At 35.8% G+C, this 25,567-nt stretch overlaps 1 protein-coding gene across 10 annotated transcripts in view; it reads right to left on the reverse strand.

Annotated features, from left to right (window-relative positions):
• The window catches only part of Tmem135 (transmembrane protein 135), a 271,986-nt gene that overhangs the window by 74,987 nt on the left and 171,432 nt on the right, over nucleotides 1-25,567 (reverse strand). For all 10 annotated transcript variants that reach the window (XM_046439331.2, XM_058577358.1, XM_046439336.2 and 7 more), the window contains one exon: nucleotides 18,794-18,840. In XM_046439331.2, the coding sequence (XP_046295287.1) occupies nucleotides 18,794-18,840 (47 nt within the window). The remainder of the gene's footprint in view (nucleotides 1-18,793; nucleotides 18,841-25,567) is intronic.

Consider the following 25,567-nt stretch of genomic DNA (forward strand, 5'->3'; position numbering starts at 1 on the left):
CATGCTTTTAGCCCCTTTATCAAATATAAGATAGTTGTAGTTTTGTGGATTGGTTTCTGTGTCCTCTATTCTGTACCATTGGTCCACACGCCTGTTTTGGTACCAGTACCATGCTGTTTTTGTTACTATTGCTCTGTAGTATAGTTTGAAGTCTGGTATCGCTATACCGCCTGATTCACACTTCTTGCTTAGCATTGTTTTTGCTATTCTGGGTCTTTTATTTTTCCATATGAATTTCATGATTGCTTTCTCTATTTCTACAAGAAATGCCATTGGGATTTTGATTGGCATTGCATTAAACCTATAGAGAACTTTTGGTAATATCGCCATTTTGATGATGTTAGTTCTGCCTATCCATGAACAGGGTATATTTTTCCATCTTCTAAGATCTTCTTCTATTTCTCTCTTTAGGGTTCTGTAGTTTTCATTGTATAAGTCTTTCACCTCTTTTGTTAGGTTGATTCCCAAGTATTTTATTTTTTTTGAAGATATTTTGAATGGAGTGGTTGTCCTCATTTCCATTTCAGAGGATTTGTCGCTGATATACAGGAATGCCTTTGATTTATGCGTGTTGATTTTAAATCCTGCCACTTTGCTGAATTCATTTATTAGCTCTAATAGTTTCTTTGTAGAGCCTTTTGGGTCTGCTAGATATAGAATCATATCATCTGCAAATAGTGATAATTTAATTTCTTCTTTTCCTATTTTTATGCCTTTAATTTCTTTCGTCTGTCTAATTGCTCTGGCCAGTGTTTCGAGAACTATGTTGAAGAGAAGTGGAGAGAGAGGGCATCCCTGTCTTGTTCCAGATTTTAGAGGGAATGCCTTCAGTTTTTCTCCATTCAGAATAATGCTAGCCTGAGGCTTAGCATAGATTGCTTTTACAATATTGAGGTATGTTCCTGTTATCCCTAGTTTTTCTAGAGTTTTGAACATAAAGGGATGCTGTACTTTGTCAAATGCTTTTTCCGCATCTATCGAGATGATCATATGGTTCTTATTTTTAAGTCTATTGATGTGGTGAATAACATTTATTGATTTCCGTATATTGAACCAGCCTTGCATCCCAGGGATGAATCCTACTTGATCATGGTGTACAATTTTTTTTATATGTTTTTGTATCCGATTCGCCAGAATTTTATTGAGGATTTTTGCATCTAGGTTCATTAGAGATATTGGTCTGTAGTTTTCTTTCTTTGAAGTGTCTTTGTCTGGTTTAGGTATCAGGGTGATGTTGGCCTCATAGAATGAATTTGGAAGTTCTCCCTCCTTTTCTATTTCCTGAAGTAGCTTGAAAAGTATTGGTATTAGTTCTTCTTTAAAGGTTTTGTAAAATTCTGCTGTATACCCATCGGGACCTGGGCTTTTCTTAGTTGGTAGTCTTTTGATGGTTTCTTCTATCTCCTCAATTGATATTGGTCTGTTTAGGTTTTCTATATCCTCCTGACTCAATCTGGGCAGATCATATGACTTAAGAAATTTATCTATGCCTTCACCATCTTCTAATTTATTGGAGTATAAGGATTCAAAATAGTTTTTGATTATCTTCTGTATTTCTGAAGTGTCTGTTGTGATATTGCCTTTTTCATCCCGTATGCTAGTAATTTGAGTTCTCTCTCTTCTTCTCTTCACTAGCATCGCTAAGGGTCTGTCGATTTTGTTTATTTTTTCAAAGAACCAACTTTTAGTTTTGTCAATTTTTTCAATTGTTTCTTTTGTTTCGATTTCATTAATTTCAGCTCTGATTTTAATTATTTCTTGCCTTCTACTTCTTTTGCTGTTGTTTTGCTCTTCTTTTTCAAGGATTTTGAGATGAAGTATGAGATCATTTATTTGTTGGTTTTTTCTTTTTTTAAGGAATGAACTCCAAGCAATGAATTTTCCTCTTAGAACTGCTTTTAATGTGTCCCATAGATTCCGATATGTTGTGTCTGTGTTTTCATTTATCTCTAAGAATTTTTTAATTTCCTCCTTGATGTCTTCTATAACCCATTGATCATTCAGTAACCTATTGTTCATTCTCCAATTGATGTATGCTTTTTCCTTCCTTCTTTTATCGTTGATTTTCAGTTTCATTCCATTATGATCAGATAAGATGCATGGTAATATCTCTACTCCTTTATATTGTCTAAGAGTTGCCCTGTGACATAATATATGATCTATTTTTGAGAAGGATCCATGTGCTGCTGAGAAAAAAGTGTAACTGCTTGATGTTGGGTGGTATACTCTATATATGTCAATTAGGTCTAGGTTATTAATAGTGTTATTGAGTTCTATAGTTTCCTTATTCAACTTTTGTTTGGAAGATCTGTCCAGTGGCGAGAGAGGTGTGTTGAAGTCTCCCATGATTATGGTGTGGTGGTCTATTAGACTCTTGAACTTGAGAAGAGTTTGTTTGACGAACATAGCTGCACCATTGTTTGGGGCATAAATATTTATGATTGTTATGTCTTGTTGGTGTATGGTTCCCTTAAGCAGTATGTAGTGTCCCTCTTTATCTCTTTTGATTAACTTTGGCTTGAAATCTATTTTATTTGATATGAGTATGGACACGCCTGCTTGTTTCCGAAGTCCATATGAGTGATATGATTTTTCCCAACCTTTCACCTTCAGCCTATGTATGTCTTTTCCTATCAAATGCGTCTCCTGTAGGCAGCATATTGTTGGGTCTTGTTTTGTGATCCATTCTACTAGCCTGTGTCTCTTAATTGGTGAGTTTAAGCCATTAACATTTAGGGTTATTATTGAGATATGGGTTGTTCTTCCAGCCATATTTGTTTATTTCTGTTACTAAACATTGTTTGTTTTCCTCTTTGATTGTTTCCCCCCCCCCTTTACTGTCCTACCTCCCACTGTTGGTTTTCATTGTTATTTTCCATTTCCTCTTCCTGTAATACTTTGGCTAGGATGTTTTGAAGAGATGGTTTTCTAGCTGCGAATTCTTTAAACTTTTGTTTATCGTGGAAGGTTTTAATTTCATTCTCCATCCTGAAGCTTAATTTCGCTGGATACACAATTCTTGGTTGGAACCCATTATCTTTCAGTGTTTGAAATATGTTATTCCAGGATCTTCTAGCTTTCAGAGTCTGTGTTGAAAGATCAGCTGTTATCCTGATTGGCTTGCCCCTAAATGTAATCTGCTTCCTTTCTCTTGTAGCTTTTAAAATTCTCTCCTTATTCTGTATGTTGGGCATCTTCATTATAATGTGTCTAGGTGTGGATCTCTTATGATTTTGCACATTCGGCGTCCTGTAGGCTTCTAGGATTTGGGATTCTGTCTCATTCTTCAAGTCTGGGAAGTTTTCTTGTATTATTTCATGGAATAGACTGCTCATTCCTTTGGTTTGGAGCTCTGTACCTTCCTGTATCCCAATGACTCTTAAGTTTGGTCTCTTAATGTTATCCCATATTTCTTGGATGTTCTGCTCATGGTTTCTTAACAGTCTTGCTGAGCTGTCTATGTTCTTTTCCAGTTGAAATACTTTGTCTTCATTGTCTGATGTTCTATCTTCTAAGTGTTCTACTCTGTTGGTAGTATTCTCCATTGAGTTTTTAAGTTGGTTTATTGCTTCCTGCATTTCTAGGATTTCTGATTGCTTGTTTTTTATAACCTCTATCTCCCTGTATAGTTGATCCTTTGCTTCCTGGATTTGTTTGCGTAATTCGTTGTCGAAGTGATCTTTCATTGTCTGATTTTGCTGTTTAATGTCTTCCTTGATACTCCAGATCATCTGAAGCATGTATATCCTGAATTCTTTATCTGACATTCCATCTGCTGCAGCTGTTACCTCTTCTAAAGTTGCGTTGACCTGCATTGCTTGTGGTCCTTTCTTTCCTTGTCTTTTCATACTGCTTGCGTATCTTTCCTGCAGGTGCGGGCGGCGGCTCTGCTCTCTCCTTATTCCAATTGGGGTGTCGTGGCTACCACGCCGGTAGGTCACTGGGCCTGTTCTGGGAGCTGGTGGCGGCTCTGTTCTGCCCCTACTCCAATTGGGGTGACGTGTCTGTCGTACCAGCAGGCCACTGGGCCTGTCCTGCTGGTCGGTCGCAGATCTGCCCACCTTTCGGGCACGAGTGGAGGCTCTGCTTTGCCCCTACTCCAACTGGGGTGTCGTGACTACCCCGCCTGCAGGATGCTGGGTCTGTTCCTGGCAAGGGAGGCGACTCTGCTCTGTCACTACTCCAATTAGGGTGGTATTTGTACCCCGCCGGCAGGCTCCTGGGCCTGATCCGCAGGTCTGTTGTAGGTCTGCCTACCTTGAAGGCGCGGGCGGCGGATCTGCCCTGCCCCTCCTACCACGCCTGCGGACCCCTGGGCCTGATCTGCAGGTTGATCACTGGTCTGCTCACCCTGCGGGCACGGGTGGCGGTTCCGCTCCACCCCCACTCCAATTGGGGTCACGTGACCACCACACCGGCAGGGCCTGATCCGGGCGTGGGATAAGGATCTGCTCTGCCCCTACTCGAGTTGGGGTGACGTGTGTACCACACTGGCAGGCCACTGGGCCTGACCCGCCAGGCTGTCACAGGTCTGTTTACCTTGCAAGCGCGAAGGGCGGCTCTGCCCTGCCCCTCCTACCACGCCCATGTACTACTGGGTCGTGGGTCTGCCCACCTGGCGGGTGTGGGTGGCGGCTCCGCTCCGCCCCCTCTCCAATTGGGGTCACGCGGTCACCACGCTGGCGAGCCGCTGGGCCTGCTCCGGGGGCTGGCGGCGGCCCGGCTCCTTCCCTCTGGCTCGAGGACAAATTGAGGAGACTCGGGTGACTGAGCCTCACCCCCCTTACCAGGAGACCAACTGCTTATGTCACCGCTGGTATTGATGAAGATCTCTCCTCCACCGCTTTCTGCTGACATCAGATCTCTGCCATGTTGGTATCCTATGCGAATGGCAGCATTTCGTTCCCCTTGCCAGGCAACCCAAGCAATGGGTGAGTCCTGACCTGCCCTCAGCAGGACCCGGACCGAGACACAGTTTCCGCGGGCTCCCAGCCCCGGTCCAGGGAAGTTCCGGGAGCCGGAACTCGGCCGCTCCGTGCTCGGTGTAAGCTCCTATAAGTGTAGGCTCCAAGAAGCAGCCCCCGCGGGCTCAGTTCCGGGAGCCGGAATTCGGCCGCCTAGTGTTTGGTGTATGCTCTGATAGTAGCAGGGTCCAAGAAGCAGCCTCCGCGGGCTCCGCAGCCCTGAGCCAGGGCGGTTCCGGGACGGTTCCGGGAGCCGGAACTCGGCCGCTCTGTGCTCGGTGTAAGCTCCTACAAGTGTAAGCTCCAAGAAGCAGTCCCCGCGGGCTCAGTTCCGGGAGCCGGAACTCGGCCTCTTGGTGTTTCGTGTTTGCTCTGATATTAGCAGGGTCCAAGAAGCAGCCTCCGCAGGCTCCGCAGCCCGGAGCCAGGGCGGTTCCGGGACGGCTCCGGGAGCCGGGACTCGGCCGCCCCGCGCTCCGTGTTCACTCCGATAAGATCAGATTTTAAGAAGCCCCCAGGCGCTGAACCCTAGCAATCTGTCTGCAAGCCGCAGGCGAATTGCAGCCTGAAATTACCTGTTCTATGGCTGAATGAGCTGCGGTCAGTCAAAAACAGGTGTGGTGACGTCAGTTTACCAACATGGTGGCTGCTGGCCTCCTCTGTGGTCTGACCGGTGTGGAGAACCGAGATGGACCGCTTCCTTCCCCGTCTCGAACCCAGAATTCAGCCCTGAGTGCGGTGCTTGCGCGTCTGGCAGAAACTGCAGCGCTGTAACCCTGCGTCTCTATCCCAGCGCGCCTTGCAGACTCCAGCCGCGGGGCGATTCGCTGAATAAGCAGTTTTACCCTCCGTGCGACAAACCTCTCGCGTTTGAGTCCCCGTAGCCGATCCTCATGCGATGGAAATCCTTCCTCCAGGTTCCGGCGCACCCCACTATTGCTGGAAATTCCCAACAAGATATCCTTCAGCCGTCCTGACTTGTCACACTCCCACACAGTGAAGCAGCACACGGGGGTAATGCACTCCCCTCGCCGCCATCTTCAAAACTCCCTCTACTGTCTTTTCTATCCCCACATTCCTTCCCTTCCCCTCCTTTCGCTTCTCTCTGCCTAATCTAAGGTAATGATATTCTTCTCTAGTGCCCCCCACCTTATTGTAAATTAGCATCTGCATATTAGAGAAAACATCTGGCCTTTGGTGTTTTAGGATTGGCTTATTTCGCTTATCATGACATTCCCCAACTCCATCCATTTACTGGCAAATACCATAATTTCATTCCTTTTTAAAACTGAATAATATTCCATTGAATATATATATATATATATATATGTATATGTATATATATATATATATATATATCGCATTTTCTTTATCTATTCATCTATTGAAGAAAACCTAGTTTGTTTCCATAGTTCAGTTATTGTGAATTGAGCTGCTATAAACATTGACATGGCTGCATTACTGTAGTATACTGATTTTAACTCCTTTGAGTATAAACCAAGGAGTGAGATAGCTGGGTCAAATGGTGGTTCCAATCCAAGTTTTCTGAGGAACCTCCATACTGCTTTCAATAGTGGTTGCACCAATTTGCAGTCGCATCAGCAATGTATGTGTGTACCTTTTTCCCTACATCCTCATCAATATTTATTGTTGCCTGTATTCTTGATGATTCCCATTCTGACTGGAGTGTCATGAAATCTTAATGTAGTTTTGATTTACATTTCTCTAATTGCTAGATATGTTGAATACTTTTCATATATTTGTTGATCAACTGTATTTCTTCTTCTGTGAAGTGTCTGTTCAATTCCTTAGCCCATTTATTGATTGGGTTATTTGGGGGTTTTGGTATTAAATTTTTTAGTTCTTTATATATCCTAGAGATTAATGCTTTATCAGAGGTACATGTGGTAGATTTTCTCCCAATCTGTAGGTTTTCTCCTCACATTATTGATTGTTTGCTGAGAACAAGCTTTTTAATTTGAATCCATCTTTTTAAGGAAGTTAGATCCTAGGCCAACATAGTGAAAATTTGGACCTACTTTTTCTTCTCTGAGGTGCAGGGTCTCTGTTCTAGTGCCTAAGTGGTTGATCCACTTTGAGTTGATTTTTGTGCAGGAGAGAGATAGATGTTTAATTTCATTTTACTACATATGGGTTTCCAGTTTTGCCATCACCATTTGTCGATTAGGCTATCTTTCCTTCAGTGAATGTTTTTGGCACCTTTGACTAGTCTGACATAACCATATTTATGTGGGTTTGGCTCTGTGTCCTCAAGTCTATTTTGGTGCCAAAATCATGCCATTTTTGTTTCTACAGCTCTGTAGTATAGTTTAAGGTCTGGTATTAGGATACCTCCTGCTTCACTCTTCTTGCTAAGGATTGCTTTATTCTGAATCTCTCATTTTTCCAAATAATTAAGTTTATGATTGCTTTTTCTATTTCTATTAAGAATGTTATTGTGATTTTAATAGGGATTACATTAAATCTGTGGGATGCTTTTGGTAGTATGGTCATTTTGACAATATTAATTCTGCATATCTAGGAGAACATGGGAGAACTTTTCATCTTCTGAGATTTTCTTCAATTATTTTCTTTAGTATTCCTAGTTTTCATTGTAGAGGTCTTTCACCTCTTTTGTTAGATTGATTCCCAGTTTTTTTTTTAAACTATTGTGAATGGAGTACTTTTCCTGATTTCTCTTTCAGTGGATTCACCACTGATGTATAGAAATGTATTTAATTTATGGGTATTGATTTTATATCCTGCTATTTTGCTGAATTCATTTATTAGTTCTAGAGTTTTCTGGTGGAATTTTTTGGATCTTCTAGATATAGAATCATGTCATCAGCAAATAGTGATAGTTTTGAGTTCATTTTTATCTATTTGTATCCCTTTAATTTTTTCTTTTGTGTAATTGCTCTGGTTAGAGTTTCAAGGATGATGTTGAATAGAAGTGGTGAATAAGGACATCCTTGTCTTGTTCCAGTTTTTAGCAGGAATGCTTTCAATTTTTCCTCCATTTAGAATGATGCTGGCCTTGGGTTTAGCATATATACCATTTACAATGTTGAGATATGTTCCTATTATCCAAGGTTTCCTAGTGTTTTGAACTTGTAGGTGTGCTGTATTTTGTCAAATGCTTTTTCTGCATATATTGAGATCATAATATGATTCTTGTTTCTAAGTCTAGTAATATGATGAATTACGTTAATTGATTTCCATATGTTGAATCAACCCTGCATTCCTGAGATGAAACCCACTTGATCGTGGTGCACTCTTTTTTATATTTTTATGCAATTTGACAGAATTTTATTGAAAACTTTTGATTCTATGCTCATCAGAGATATTGGTCTGAAGTTTTCTTTCCTTGATATGTCTTTGTCTGGTTTTGGTATCAGGGTAATATTAGCCTCATAGAATGAGTTTGGAAGGGTTCCTTCCTTTTCTGTTTCATGGAATACATTGAGGAGTATTGGTGATAATTCTTCTTTGAAAGTCTTGTAGAACTCAGCTGAGAATCCATGTGGTCCTGGGCTTTACTTGGTTGGTAGGCTTTTGATGGCATTTTCTATTTCATTACTTGAAATTGATCTGTTTAAATCATGTATGACATCCTATTCAGTTTGAGTCTCTAGAAATTTGTCAATGTCTTCAATATTTTCTATTTTATTGGAATAGAAATTTTCACAATAGTTTCTAATTATCTTCTGTATTTCAGACATGTCCACTATAATATTTCTTCTTCATCTTGGATTTTAGCCATTTGAGTTTTCTCTCTTTTTTTCTTCATTAGCATGGCTGGAGTTTATCTATATTATTTTTTCGAAGAACACACTTTTTCTTTTGTCAATTTTTTCAATTGTTTCTTTTGTTTCTATTTCATTGATTTCAACTCTGGTTTTAATTATTTTCTGCCTTCTACTGCTTTTAGTGATGATCTGTTCTTCTTTTTCTAGGGCTTTGAGATGTAGTGTTAAGGTATTTATTTGTTGAGTTTTTATTCTTTTAATGAATGTACTGAATGCAATAAACTTTTCTCTTAGTACTGCCCTCATAGCATCCTAGAGATTTTGATATGTTGTATCAGTGTTCTCATTTACCTCTAAGAATTTTTTTATTTCATTCTTGATTTCTTCTACTATCCATCCATACATATCCATTCAATAGTCTATAATTTAGTCTTCATTTGTTATAGTAGCTTGTATTTTTTATTTTATCATTGCTTTATAATTTCATTCCTTTGTAGTTTGATAGAATGCAGGGTATTATCTCTGTCTTTTTGTATTCACTAAGAGTTGGCATAAAATATCATCTATTTTAGAGAGGGAGCCATGTGCTGCTGAGAAGAAAGTATATTTGCTCATTAGTGGATGAAATATTCGGTATATGTCTGTTAAGTCTGAATTATTGATTGTATTATTTAGTTCTATAGTTTCCTTATTTTTTGTTTGGAATATCTATCCACTAGTGAGAGAGTTTTGTTAAAGTCACCCCGTATTATTGAGTTGTGGTCTATTTAACTCTTGAAATTGAGAAGGGCTTATTTGATGTGCATAGATGCTCCATTGTTTGGGGAGTAAATATTTATAATTGTTATGTCCTGCTTATATATACTTCCCTTAAGAAGTATGAAATGTCCTTATCTGTCTCTTCAGATTAACTTTGATTTGAAGTCCACTATATCTGAAAATTGAAACCCCTGCTAGTTTACGCAATCCATATGAGTGATAAGTTTTTTCCAATTCTTTCACCTTCAGCCTGTGGATGTCTTTGCCCATGAGGTGAGTCTCTTGAAGACCGCATATTGTTGGGTCTTGCTTTTTAATCCAATTTGCCATTCTATATCTTTTGATTCATGTTTAAGCCGTTAATAATCACGGTTATTATTGAGATATGATTTGTATTCCCTGACATTTTGATTTATTTCTGGTTTTTAATTTGACTTAAGTTCCTCCTTTGGTTGACTATTCCTTTAGTGTTTTCACTTTTTATTTTCACTTCATCCTCATGGAATATTTTGTTGACAAAGTTCTGTAGTATAGGCTTTCTAGTTGTGAATTCTTTTAATTTTTGTTAATCATGGAAGGTTTTAACTTCATCTTTAAATCTGAAACTTAACTTTGCTGGACATACAATTCTTGAATGGCATCCATTTTCTTTCAGAGCTTGAAATATATTATTCCAGGACCTCCTAACTTTGAGGGTCTGGGTTGAGAATTCAGCCAAGATCCAAAATGCTTTCCCCCATAGGTAATTTGATTTTTTTCTCTCATGGCCTTTAAGATTTTATCTTTATTCTCTGTGTTAGTCATTCTCATTATAATGTTTTGTGGTGTGAGTCTGCTGTAATTTTGTACATTTGGGGTCCTGTAAGCCTCTTGTATTTGATTTTTCCATTCCATTCTTTAGGTTTTGGAAATTTTCTGCTATTATATCATTGAAAAGAATGTGCATTCCTTTGGTTTGTATCTCTGCTCCTTCATTTATTCTAATAAATCTTAAATTTGGACTTTTCATGTTATTCCATAATTCTTGGATGTTCTATTTATGGTTTCTTACCATTTTCTCTGCCTGGTCAACTCTATCTTCAAGAATATATATTTTGTCTTCATTGTAGTCTGTTGCTGATGGTTTCTATTGAATTTACAATTGGCTTAGTGATTCCTTCATTTCGAGGATTTCTGCTTTTTTTTTTTTTTCACAACCTCTAACTCTTTATTGAAGTGATCTTTTACTGTCTATATCTTTTCTTTAATTTCACTCCTTATACTATCCTTTATTTCACAGATCAATTGAATTATGTACATTCTGAACTCCTTGGACATTTTTCTACTGTGTTGCTTCTGTTGTTGGTTTGTTTGGGGTGCTTTAATCCCTCGTTTTTTCATGTTGTTCATGTGTTTTCCCATCTAGAAGTGTGGATCTAAGGCAGCACAAATCCTACCCTGTAGACCTATAGTATCCCTGAAATGTTTTCAGTGCCTTGCCAATAAGAATAGCACCTGGTGTACAAAATATAGAGACTTAAACCTAATAGCTCCCATTAAGACATCTACTGCTTTCTTGCATTGAACCAAAAATGATGAGTTCAATAACTATCTATAGCATAAACAGAAAATTTGTTAAAACGGTTTACAATTTCAAATGGTGGATGAGAGAATAGAACTACCATAGTATAGGATGTTCACAAGGGAAGAAGAGAGAACCTAGAAGCAAAAATTCACAGGAAGAGTGAAAGAGGGGCCAACAGAGATTGGCTCTTCGTCAGGGAAAAGTTGGAAAGAAAAATCTTAAGAAAACAGACAAGAGTGAGCAAGAATACAAAGAAAAAAAATTTAAACATAAGAATACAATAAAAATGCAAAACACCATTCATATATCATTGTCCTCCACACACTGATGCATAAAAAACATCCTATTCCAAATATAGTAGAGATATTAGCAAATTGAAAAATAAGATAAATCTCGCTGGAGAGTCGACCTGTCTTCATCATTGTTCAAAGTTTCTCAGCCCTGTTTCTGATGTCTCTTGGGATTGCCAGACCCAGATCAGCCCTTGAAGACCCATTCACTATCCCACCAATCTGGGTTCAGATACTTCAGGCTCAGCCATGCAGCAGTCCCAAGATCTCAATGTGCTCCTACTTGCAGAGAGACCACCAGGGATACACTCATGCAAAGGAGCAAACCCAAGATGCAGCAGCAAGACAAGGGTCACCAGCACTCCGAGCAGAAAGACCCCAAGCACCTATAAACATGCAGGCACCCCCACACTGGACCTGCATGTCCCAGCCAGAGTCCCCAGATAGAGGCTCTTGTGGTGGTAAACCTGCTGGCACCCAGGCTCTGGCTGGTGTCCTAAAATGGATGCAGCCACGTGCAATCTGGAGTCTCCCCCACAGCAGTCCTCTACACAGTGGTAGCAGTGGTAGTGGTGGTGATTGTTGGCAGCAGGAAGCAGGTCAGCAGCAGCGGTGGCAGTAGCGTTGCAGGCGGCAGCTGACTGGACAAGAGACCTCCATTCATCAGCAGCAGTGAACTCAGAGGTAGCCACAGAGGTAGCCCTGGCCCTGCTCAGAGAAAAGACCTCTGGGCATGGCAGCGGCATCTGTGTCAGTGGTGTCATTATTTGTATTCGTGATGACTGCCATTCTGACTCATGGGAGATGAAATCTCAGTGTAGTTTTGATTTGCATTTCCCTAATTGCTAATGATGTTGAATATTTTTTCATATATTTGTTGGCCATTTGTATCTCTTCTTTTGTGAAGTATCTGTTTAATTCACTTGTCCATTTATTAATTGGGTTATTTGTGAGTTTTGGTATAAAGTTTTTTGAGTTCTTTATGTATTCTAGATATTAATCGTCTGACAAAAGTGTAGCTAGCAAATATTTTCTCCCACATTGTAGGTACTCTCTTCATATTCCTAATCATTTCCTTTGCTGTGCAGAAGCTTTTTAAAAAATATTTTTTTAGTTGTTGATAGACAACTGAGAATTGAACCCAGTGCCTCACATGTGCTAGGCAATCACTCTACTGCTGAGCAACAACTCTAGCCCTGTGCATAAGCTTTTTAATTTGATGCCATCCCATTTATTAACTCTTGGTATGATTACATGAACTTTAGGGGTCACATTGACAAAATTATTGCCTATGCCTGTATGCTGGAGTGTTGACAGTATGTCTTCTTCTAAGAGTTGCATAGTTTCTGATCTAATTCTTAAATCTTTGATCGATTTTGATTTGATTTTTTTATGCAGAGTGAGAGATAAGAGCCCAGTATTATTCTTCTACACACAGATAGCCTTTGTAAACAAATGGTGCTGGGAAAACTGGTTATCTTTTCTCCAATATGTATTTTTGGCACTTTTGTCAAGGATCAGATAACTGTAGATATGTGAGTTTGTCTCTGTGTCATCTATTCTGTACCATTGGTCTATGTGTCTGTTTTTATGCCACTACCATACCGCTTTTGTTACTATAGCTGTCTGGTATAATTTGAAATCAGGTATTGGGATATCTCCAGCATTTTCTTTTTGACTTGGAATTGCTTTTGCTGTTCTGGTTCTTTGATTTTTCCAAATGAATTATAGGACTAAAAAATAATTATCATTGTTCTTTACTTTTGCTAAGGTACCAATCACTGTGCTAGGTATTCATATGTATTAGTTATTTATTTTCACACTACTGGCTATTATTCTGTGAGCGCTTAAGTCAAAAGAGCTTTGTAAACAACAACAAAAAAAATAGAATGAAAAATATCCAAATATATCATATATATTAAGTATTATTTTAGGAAATATATATTTTCACACAAAATAACATATATCTTATTTTGGGTCACATCTAAAAACATTTTAAAGACATTATATCTTATTTAATCCTTACAATTCAAATCAACCCATGAGGTAGGTAGGTATGGGGTGTGTGGGTGTGTGTGTTTAATGGTACTAGGGATTAAACCCACAGGGGCACATTGCCACTGAGCTACATACCCAGCCCATTTTTTTTTAAATAGCATCTCACTAAATTGCTGATACTGGCCTTGAACTTGTGAATATCCTGCCTCAGCCCCCAGAGTCCCCACAATTATAGGCATACACCATCATGCCCAGCTATACAGTTCATAATAAGGAAACTGAGGTTTAGAGAAATCATGTAATTTGTTCAAAGCCAAATGGCTATATGACAGCCAAGAATAGCCTCTTATCTTTATAAGATAGTTATATTGCCTTTTGTACTACTCTGCCTCTCTTTCACTGATTATTTTCCCATAGCCTAGATTTCAAAGGGTCTCCAGTCCATCTTTGAACCTATTTAATCTTTTAATCTCCAAATTCTCACTATGGAATACTACCTACCTATAACATGGCTCAAACTATTTTCTATATGCTGGGAACTCCTAAATTTCTATGTCTGACTAAAATGTAATTCTTTAGCAGCAAACAACCAAATGATAGCTAAATTTCTCTATCTAAATGTATTAAAAGCATCACAATCTCACTAGTTGCAAATCCTGTACTCATTTCCATACATATTCTCTCTATTCTAATTTGCTTACAAAAAATTCTAGCATCTTTCATCTTCCTCATCCATGAAGCAACCCTCATATCTTAAATACACTCTTCACAATATTACCACCATGACCTTCACTTGGGTTGATAAGGTTTGCATATGATTTGTCCCCAAAGGTTCATGTATTGGAAGCTTGGGCTCCAGTGCAGCAAAGTGAGAGATAGTAAAACTTTTAGATAGTGGGATGCACTGGGGGGACTGCCTTCAAAAGGAATAAAAATAATTCTTGTGGGAAACCCAGCTAGTTTTCATGAGAAGGTCGTTATAAAAGAGAAAAGACCCCTTTCCTGCTTTCTCCATTCCTGTTTCACCATATGATCTTTCCCTTTTAAATGTAGCTCCAGTGTAATACCATCAGTCATATCACGAACCCACACAAGGGGCCCTCATTAGAGACCAAATCAATGAGGCTAGCCAATCTTAGACTTTCACCCCCAAAACTGTGAGCTAAATAAACCCCTTTTCCTAATATATTACTCAGCTTCAGATATTATGTTATAGCAACTGAAAACTGACTCAAAGAGAAGTAATCACACTTTTTCTACTGAATAATAAAAATATGATCTTCCTATGTCCTATCATGTGCTCCCTTCCAAATGTCCAATTCACTCTCATCATATTAACTTTTTTTTTGCAAATGATTTTTTAAATGAAATCTAATTATTTAGGGAAAATTCTCCCAAGAGGTCAAAGTTTTAAGCTCCAAATGTCATAAATATTTTAATGTTTTTAAAGAGGATTTTGGATATTTTAAAGCAATACTTTAAATAAAATTTACCTGATACTTAAATGACTTTCATTTAACTTAAATAAATGAGTAAAAGACCAAGATCTGAAGTTCTTTAGTTGCTGTTACAGTTTGTTCAAAGACACTAAGGTAAGCTTATACAAAGATATTCTATGACAATCACAAATGTCTTGAAATCAAAAAGCACATGTTTTCCAACCAATAAATAATAACTACAAAAACTAAACCTATACCTTAAGGCTAATGAAATAGTTTATTATTTGTGCTTTCACAAAGAGCTGATTAGAAACCATCAGGTAACAGAAAAACACTATTTCTAAATATGCTTAAAAATGACAATAAACTGTCATTTGCACTGGTTTCTGACTAAAAATGCTGTACCTTTCCATGTTAACATCAGATTATGTAAGATATGTCCATTGTGAAACAGTCCGTTATGTATATAGATTAATGGCTATGACATGACTGAGCTTCACAATCTATATTTTGAAATAAACTGTTGAAACTGTTGCCTTTGCAAAGGCTTTTGGGAAGAATGTCTAACTAGTAGTCATGAGGCTAGGATCAAAATTAGTATATACTCTAGGATAATATCTAGTTTAAACTAACAAAGAAATCATGCTGAATTACTTCCTTTCTCTAAAATATAGATATTTTTCATACCTATAGTTGAAAACAAAACCAACGATGCTTAAAAGCACTGCTTTTTTTTTTTCAGTGAACAGGATTAAGTATAATATTTTCTCTTTGTGCTTTGTGTTGATTCTTCGTTTTCTCACATAAAAGAGAAAAATGTTAGTGGTCAAAAGAAAATTTCTTTTTTCCCTCCTAATTAATCCTAATTCAAGAAATATAATGAATCCTTTGGCTATTTTACTCGTAAATACATATTTGAAAGTTTAAAAAACTGCTTCAAGTAGTACATGAGACAAGATTTTCTACCAAATTTTCATGATCCTACTTGGCCTGCATTGATCATGATAGACAATACCCTAATGTACAGTCATGACAAAAGAATGCTTAATGATAAGATAACTTAACAAGGAGGCAGCAACACCCAAAAGAATGTTCACTGGGATGGTACAAAGAGCCTTCTTTCAAAGGGTCTTCAAAATATGTGCATCCTGAGTTATACCCTAATTCCTAAAAGACTACAGCAAGTACTTTATGGCTATACTGCTGCAAGCCAGCTGGCTAAAAAGTGTAACAGAACTAGAGCTCTCTCTCACACACTACCTTTCTCCAGCTCAAGCCTGTGAGGTGATCTCAGAATTTCATTTGCACAATCTTTTTTTTTTCTCATGTATGGATTAAAAGCTATTAAAAGCTATTCAAGAGTAAAATATTTCATTTCACATTTGGTTAACCATAGTTTTCAACACCAAAAACATCGTGTTGCTTTTTAAATAAACTTGCAATATAACCACCATAGCCAAGGAACATACTCGGAAAATACTCAAGGAACTATTTCTTCCAGTTCTTTCTTTTAAAAAAAAATAAAACTGGTACATTTTTTCTGTTTTGAAAGGGGTCTCATTTCAATTTTTCCCATTTATATATTTGGATAAAACCATAAGTTGGCTCTTCAAACATACAATTTTTCTCTTATACTCTTGCCAAAAAAGGTTACAATAAAAGGAGTCTTGGGGTCAATATCATGATATTTAAGTATTCAATTTTATGCAATTAAATTGAAAATAATTATTAACAATTAAATAAATGTGTCCACAAATATCTGTACTTATAATAAAATTTAATTAAGAATAAAATATTCCAATGCATTTGGACTAGCTAAATGCTATTGTATAATGTTTGTTCATTCCAAACACAAGTTAGAGTTCAGAAAAACATATAACATTGTTTTGTTTGGTTATAGTACTTTGTAAATGGTTTTATTTTACCATTCATCAAACCTCGTTTGTTGAGTTATTCAAACTAACTTTTGCCAAGAACACTAAGAATTTGGTGATAGTGCTTCTTTTAGAAGAAAAACAACCCCTTTCCTCAGAAAATTGAAAGTGTTTATCTTGGCACTTAAACCTTGCATTGAGCCTTCTGGAAAGTATTTTAAACTGTTGTTTTTAACCCAGACTTTATGACTGAAACAGGAAAAGGTTCTGTAGCTCTGCACCAAAACACATATTTATAGGGTTGATTTTCTTTCTACACCAAAAATACGAGGTTGATGGCAGCAACTTTCAAAATGTAATTTCCTAGAACCATGCTACAAATTGGTCATTTATCAATGAATTCAACACATGATTTGTTTTAAAACCTCAAAACCATCTTATGACAAAGAAATGCCAAACATTAAAGCATATATGTTGTCTTTCAGTGTCACAGTTTCATTTAAATGCCTGTTCTGGTACGTATTTTGACAAAAAGAAAATTTATTTGATGTTGTTCTTTCCTCCTGTGCATGTCAACAAGAGTCAAATTTCTAACTTTGCAATTCTTATAATTTCATTTTTCCCAGCAGGTATGCTATATCTTCAGACTATGCAAATAAACATATAAAAATAAACTATGTGAACTTTCTATAACATTTCCCTACTAATACATGTGAATACAATCATAAATTGTTTGTAAACTAATGGAATAAAACAGTCATTGTTCCTAAACCTCCGAACCTACTCATAAGTCAAAAATATAAGAAAGGGACCATAGTCTGCATATGGTATAATAGTCCAGTGTAACAGTATAGCATATATGAAGATACAGTAAAAATAATAAACAGATTAGAACTTTTCCAGCTAGAGGTGGGAGAGCACCTGCCTAGCTTCCACAAGGCCCTACATTAACCGCAGCACTAAGGGGAAAAAAAATTCAGAGACAACCAGATAGCTCCAACAATTTTTTCAGTTACTAGTAACTGATATAAAATACTATGTATCCCATTACCAATCCTTTGCAAGTCAAATCCTCCCAACTTTGAATGTTTATACCTTTTCCTCTAACACACTGGCTGTCTCTTTACCAAAATAAAAACAACATCATCATCATTTTGTACTTACATATAACATTTTCAAAATCAAAGTAATTTTGAATTATGTCATCGGGATTCATCAAATATATATTGATCAAATATAAGATGTTCTGGTAAGAAACCAGTGGTTGAAAAATGTTGGCAGGCTCAATTATTTCATTATTTTTAAAGAAAAGATAAATATATCAACATATGATTAAAACCCATAACTGCCTTTGTTAATTAAGTATAAATTATAAACTTAAAAGCCTGGGGATTTTTGCTGTGGTTGAACACTGCATAGATCCAAGAAAATCAAAAAAGATTTATTTAAATAAGGGAGAGATAAATGGGAATTAACTGGTATCACTGAAGATGAAGGTTGTGATTAAGGAGTAGACTCACTCTAATCAAAAATTATATTTCATATTGCTATGGTTATACAAAGATGACAGATAGTCTTCTTATTAGCATTCATAACTTGAAACACTCTGACACTCCTCCCACAGTCCTAAGATTTCTAATCCTCAGAGTTCCAATTAAAGTACAACTTTAAACTTAGAGACAAATTTAATATTTATAGAGTATGATTAATGTGTTAAGGTACCTTCGCAGAAGGCTTAGCTAGAACCCTACTGCCACTTTTTTCCCATTTAAATTTAAAATATTGATTGCTAGAACCCTACTGTCACTTTTTTCTCATTTAAATATAAAATATTAATTGTTTTTATAAGGAAAGTGAAGAATATCTAAAAGCAAACAAAAATTCATTTATTGGGATTTGAGTACTAATTAATTGACACATTCTATTTTCTAAGATGAGCCTACATGGAGAATGGGGGGAAAAACAAAATCTTTCTTCCCCCGCTTCTCTTTTATCAGTCAAAACGGAGTAGGTATTTATCCATTACCAGCCCTGGGAAAAAAGGTCACTTGTGGGGGCCAATTTTTTAGGGCCTATTTTGAGTTTCATGGTTGACAAAAACATTACAAAGCCATACTATTTTTGGTATTAAAATAAATATATATAACGCAACATACCTGAAAAAGAACATGTACATGGCTGCTGTTATGCAGAACAAAAGGACCTACAATAAGCAGAAAATAGATTAGTTGCAAAAGAACACTGACATCATCATTTGTGTGACTTAGAAAAAGAAAATATCCATTATTAAAATTTGTGCCTGAAACAATAAAATGATATATAAAACTAGTCATGCATATGTTATACTCTCAATCTTTCAAATAAACTATATTAAGACAATAATAAACTAATTATATAGATAATTATAAATATACACATTATGTACAATTGTCTCTCCATACCCTTAAGGGATTAGTTCTAAGCACAGCCCACCCACCACTAACTTTACCCCCACAAGGACCAAAATTTATGAATGCTTAAGTCCCTTATATGTATTGGCATATAATCTACACATATCCTGTGCATACTTTAAATCAATCTCTACATTACGTATCACAATTAATACAACAATAGAAGTTAGGCTTTACTGTTTAAACAATAAGAAAAGATAAATGTCTATTCATCTTTGGTACAGATGCAGGTTTTTTTCTAAATATTTTCAATCAGTGGTTGCTTGAATCCACAGATACAAAACTCAACAATAGAAAAGGTAGACTGTTTGTGTATGTGTGTGCATATGTATGTATGTATGGTTCACACACAAATATAAACACACACACACACACACATACACACATTATATTAACTGCATAGAAGTGTTAACAGGGTTACAAAAATGAATGGGCATTTTTTTAAACTTGTCTATTAAAATACATGAAGAAGCAATTAACTTCAAAAGTAGGATAATGGCTTTAATACATTCAAGTCAATGTATGTCAGAAAGCCCATTAACTTCTATATCAAGACAATCAAAAATAAAATACAGTTCAGCAGACAGCTAATTCTTATTAATAAGAAAACCTCATTAAAATACAATCATCCTTGTAGTGTGCTGTTTTTAAGTCCTTTAGGTATAGACCAAGGAGTGGGATAGCTGGGTCAAATGGTGGCTCCATCCCCAGTTTTCCAAGGATTCTCCATACTGCTCTTCAGATTGGCTGCACCAATTTGGAGTACCACCCGCAATGTAAGAGTGTGCCTTTCCCCCCACATCCTTGCCAACACTTACTATTGTTTGTATTCTTAATATCTGCCATTCATATTGGAGTGTGATGAAATCTTAGTTTTGATTTGCATTTCCCTAATTGCTAGAGATGTTGAACATTTTTTCATGTATTTGTTGACTGATTGTAGATCTTCTGAGAAGTGTCTGTTCAATACTTGGCCCATTTATTAATTGGGTTATTTGGTTTTTGGTGTTAAAATTTTTGAGTTCTTTATATATCCTAGAGATTAATGCTCTATCTGATGTGCATGTGGTAAAAATTTGTTCCCAATTAGTAGGCTCTCTGTTCACCTCTCTGATTCTTACTTTTGCTGAGAAGAAGCTTTTTAGCTTGAATCCATCCCATTTATTGATTCTTGATATTAATTCTTACACTATGGAAGTCTTATTAAGCAAGTTTGGACCTAATCTGACATGATGGAGATTTGAGTCTACTTTTTTTTTTTTCCTAATAGACTCAGTGTCTCTGGTTTAATTCCTAGATCCTTGTCCACTTTGAATTGAGTTTTGTGCATGGTGAGAGACAGGTGTTTAATTTCATTTTGTTGCATATGGATTTCCAGTTTTCCCAGCACCATTTGTTAAAGAGGCTATATGTTTCCCATTGTACGTTTTTGGCACCTTTGTCAAATATAAAATAACTGTAATTATGTGGGTTAGTCTCTGTGTCCTCTATTCTGTACCACTGGTCTATAAGTTTTGTTGCCAACATCATGTTCTTTTTGTTACTATTGCTCTGTAGTATAGTTTAAGGTCTGGTATAGTGATGCCACCTGCTTCACTCTTCTTGCTAAGGATTGTTTTAGCTATTCTGGGTCTCTTATTTTTCCAGATGAATTTCATGACTGACTGCTTTTTCTATTTCTATGAGGAATGTCATTGGGATTTTGATTGGAATTGCATTAAATCTGTATAGTCGTTTTGGTATTATGATCATTTTGACAATATTAATTCTGCCTATCCAAGAACAAGGTAGATCTTTCCATCTTCTAAGGTCTTCTTTAATTTCTTTCTTTATCATTCTGTAGTTTTCATTGTAGAAGACTTTCACCTCTTTCATTAAGTTGATTCCCAAGTATTTTATTTATTTATTTATTTTGATGCTATTGTAAATGGCATAGTTTTCCTTGTTTCCCTTTCAGAGGATTTGTCACTGATATATAGAAAGGCCTTTGATTTATGGGTGTTGATTTTGCATCCTGCTACATTGCTGAATTCTTTTACTAGTTCTAGAAGTTTTCTGGTGAAAATTTTTGGTCTTCTAGGTATAAAATCATATCGTTGGCAAACAGTGCTAATTTGAGTTCTTCTTTACCTATCCATATCCCTTTAATTTCTTTAGTCTGTCTAGTTGCTCTGGCCAGTGTTTCAAGACAGCCACATCAATGTTTATAGCAGCACAATTCACAATAGCTAAACTGTGGAACCAAATTAGATATCCTTCAGTAGATGAATGGATAAAGAAAATGTAGTATATATACACAATGGAATATTAGTTCAGCAATAAAAATGAATAAAATCATGGCATTTGAAAGAAAATGGATGGAGCTGGAGAATATAAGTGAAATGAGCCAATCCCAAAAAAATCAAATGCCAAATGATTTAAGGATACTGATTCATAATATGCTGTGTGTGTGGGGGGGGGGGAGCATTAAATGAATTCTAGATAGGGGGCAAAGGGGAAAAGGGGAGGGAGAGAAAGAGAGGGGTATAGGGGTAGGAAGATGGTGGAATGCGATGGTCATCATTACCCTAAGTACATATATGAAGACAGGAAGAATGTGACTCTACTTTGTGTATAATATATGGGATATATATATATATATATATATATATATATATGTATAATATATTATAAATTATATATAAAATCATCCCTTATAAAATACATATTACCTATTAAAAAATTCCATTCCTCTAAAAGCAAGTATATGAACAACAACAAACCTGGATTGAAGAAGCATTCCTCAGAATTGTCATACTACAACACACTAAGGTGATATATGGGAGGAATCCAGAACCCTAGTCTTACACCAACAAAATAGATCTCTATAAAAAAAAAACTGTCTTTAAGTCACAAAAGAATCACGAAGCTGTAAAATGCATTCTTATTTAAACAGTATTAATTAAATAGAAGGATTATCAATAGCTTCACATCATAGGCAAATAATAAATGAACAATCTTTCAGTTGTAAAATGCTGACCACAATGACAGCAAAAATGAAAATGGTATCAAACAGTGTTTTGCTATTTCCAACACAAATAATCTCTATTCAACTTGAAGAAAGTTTAACAGTTTAGTTATTACAAATCAAGCTTGTCATGTTGCTATTTGCAACACAAATAATCTCTACTCAACTTGAAGAAAGTGAAACAATTTAGCTATTACAAATCAAGCTTGTCAATTTGGCCATCTTAGCTTAAGATAAGCATTATAAACAGAACCTGCATGACTTAGAGATATACACCCAGGCAAAAGAACATTGGTATTAATTAATACTAAAAAAAGTATTTATATACCAATTATATACTATATATAAACTTTCTCTGATAAATGCAGATGCTCACTCTTGTATCTTCCCTTCTCCCTAAACTTTTTCTATCTCTTCCCATTGCTTTAAAAAACAACCTATTCATGATACCTAAAGATTATTATACTCTTTTAGAAACCTCAGGCATATGAATTATTTTTGTTATTCATTAATCAATTATAATGTCACATCAAGTGAGTCTGTTTACTGGTTATGATTTACTGGCCTAAACCCAGATTATGAAACTCAATTTTTATTTCCTTTCATTCTATCCACTTTGGGTAATGTCAAACTACCCAGATGGTCAATGGTTTGTACTTTCCCTGCATCAGTCAATGTTGCCCTGAAATAACCCATTCAAAAGCCTCCCAATAATCTTCCCCAAATTATCTTCTCTAAAGAATATATTCAAAGTCTTCTTCCCTTGAATTGTCACTATGCTCTGTGCTTACATTAAACTGATAATTATCTTTACAAATGATGTATTTGAAACTGGGGGTAAATGTGCAAGAACACAAACTCTGGAAATAGATTTGAATACTTTCTGTGTGACTCTGTATGTTTTCCATGATTTCTCAAAGCTTTAGATCCTTCATCTATAATTTGAGAATAATATCTCACTTTGTTAATGGAAATAATCAATGAGATGACACTTGTAAAAGTATCATCTATACAGTAAATTATTTTTGTTTTGATCTAAAGTCCTCGCCCAAAGATATAACTCTGGAAGTAAATTATTTTCAAATAGGCAGCCCTCTTGAAAATTATCAAATCTCTAATAATTGGAGTTCTTTTATATACATAGAAGAAAATCAAGACATAAAAAATTGTAGAAGCAATGAATTAAATCTAAGATACATTAAAGTATAATTGATCAATTCATTCCATAAAATATTTATTGAATACCTACTATGTGCTAGGCAGTTATCTAAAACTTGCAACAGTATATAATATGAATTAAGTCCTTCCTCTTATGAAACTTATCTTCTATTCATATGTGATAGGTTAGGAAGGAAAAAAAGCAGTATGTTAGTATTGGAGGAAAATGAGATAAGATAAAAAAAAGAAGAATAAGGGACTAAATAATGCTATTTTATACACAATGGCAAGGAAGCCAAGATGTGTTAATTGCTCACATCATGGGAATCAGGAAGCAAAGAGGGTGGGGGCAGTGGCTGCACTGTGTTTCACCTGTTAAAGGTTCCACCATCTCTCAATGGCATCACAGACTGGCAACTAAGCCTTTTAATGCATGGGATTTTCAGGGGCATTCTAGATTCAACCTATAGCACTAAGTAAGGTTTTTAAATTATTTTAAATTAATTCTGCTAGTATATTAATCATTTTGGTCTCAATAAAGTACTTTTCCAAAATAAATGTAAAGCTGCAGTTAGAAATGAAAAAATATTTTGTTTTTCAAATTACAGAATTTTAGAGCTAAAAGGAACCTTAAAATAAACCAGAACATCTCTTTTCAAATCAAAAAACTTAGATTCTAAGAAGGTAAGTGATATGTCCATGTCTAGCAGGCTAGCCTCACCTTGAATTTTTTCATTAAATAAATATTTAAAAAGCAGTTACTGTGCATCTGTTAGATACAGAGAATATTTAAATATAATTCTGACCCTCAAAAAACTTACTAGGTACTACTTCACAATTCAGTACAGTAGCTACTGGACATCTGTGGCTATTTAAATGCCTTAATAGCTTTTATTGAGCCATAACTGACATAAACTGTACATACTTAAAGTGTACAATTTTGAAAGTTTTGACATAAATATGCACCTGTAAAATCATCATCATAATCAAGAATGTATTATACAACAAAAATATTTATAGCATTCTCTCATTATTTGTCTGACAGCAATCCTAGATCTCTTTTATTTAGTATTAATTTTCTTTTATTTTTTTAACTGATTAGGATTATTAAATGTGTATATTGCTTACAAGCAGCATATAGTTGTCTCTTCCTTTTTCTTATCCTGAAAATTTCTGCCTCTCAATTGGGATATTTAGATTACTTTTATTTAATGCAGTTAGTGGAATGTTAAGATTTAAATCTATCACCTTATTATTAATTTTTCTATTTACCTCACTTTTGTTTCTTTTTCACTCCATTTTTTACTCCATTTGAATTTGTCTAATGATTCCATTTTCCCTTCTTTGTTGGGATAGTTTAATGTCTGTTTTAACATTTATAGCACACAACTATAAATTGCTATGGTCTGCAGTCAAATGACAACTGTGCCACTTAACACAGTATAAATATCTTATAAGAGTGTATTTTCATTTCTCCTGACAATTGTGCTATTGTTGCCATCCATTGTCTGTGTGTGTGTGTGTGTGTGTGTGTTTTGGGGGTAAGGGTATAGTCAGTAAGTTTACTACTACATTTTACTCACTTTTCATTGAAAATATATGGCTGAAATTCTTTTCCACTTAATTGTGAAAGATACCTTTGCTAAGTATAAAATTCTAGGTGGATGTATTTCTTTTTTCAGTAGTTCAGAGATTTCACTCTAATATATCTTCATAATTTGACTATTATTGTTGTGCCTTGAGGTAACCCTTGTCATGTTTATTGTACTAAGATTCCATTTAGCTTCTTGGAACTGTGAGTTTACAACTTTCATTAAATTTAAAAACTTTTAGCTGAGAATTCATCTAATGTTTTTATCCTCCTTACTCTCTTTCAGAAACTTCAAGTCACCTGAAATTTTCCACAACTCACAATTAATAATCATTATTCTATTTTAAAAACAACTTTCTTTTCTATATTTAATTCTGCATCATTTCTATTGAAACATCTTCACTAAAACTTTCTTATGCAATGTGCATCTACCATTAATGCTAGTCAGTAAACTTTGCATCTCATACATTGTAATTTTATTCTTTAGAAGTCTAATTTGGGGTTTTATTTTATCTTCTGTGTCTCTATTTAACTTTTGGACACTACAGGATTTAGTTTTAATAACTCTTTTTAATGTCCTTGCCTGTTAAATCTAACACCTTTGTCAGTTCTAGTTTGACATTAATTGACAGATCTATCTCATTATGAGTTAAATTATTTGATGTCTTAAATGGTAATATTTTATTTGATGTTAGGCATTCTGAATTTTACCTTGATGGGAAAT

The sequence above is a fragment of the Marmota monax genome, unplaced genomic scaffold (genome assembly GCF_021218885.2).
Source record: "Marmota monax isolate L192 unplaced genomic scaffold, Marmota_monax_Labrador192_F-V1.1 WCK01_AAM20220418_F8-fsc00096, whole genome shotgun sequence".
Classification (NCBI taxonomy): Eukaryota; Metazoa; Chordata; class Mammalia; order Rodentia; family Sciuridae; genus Marmota; species Marmota monax.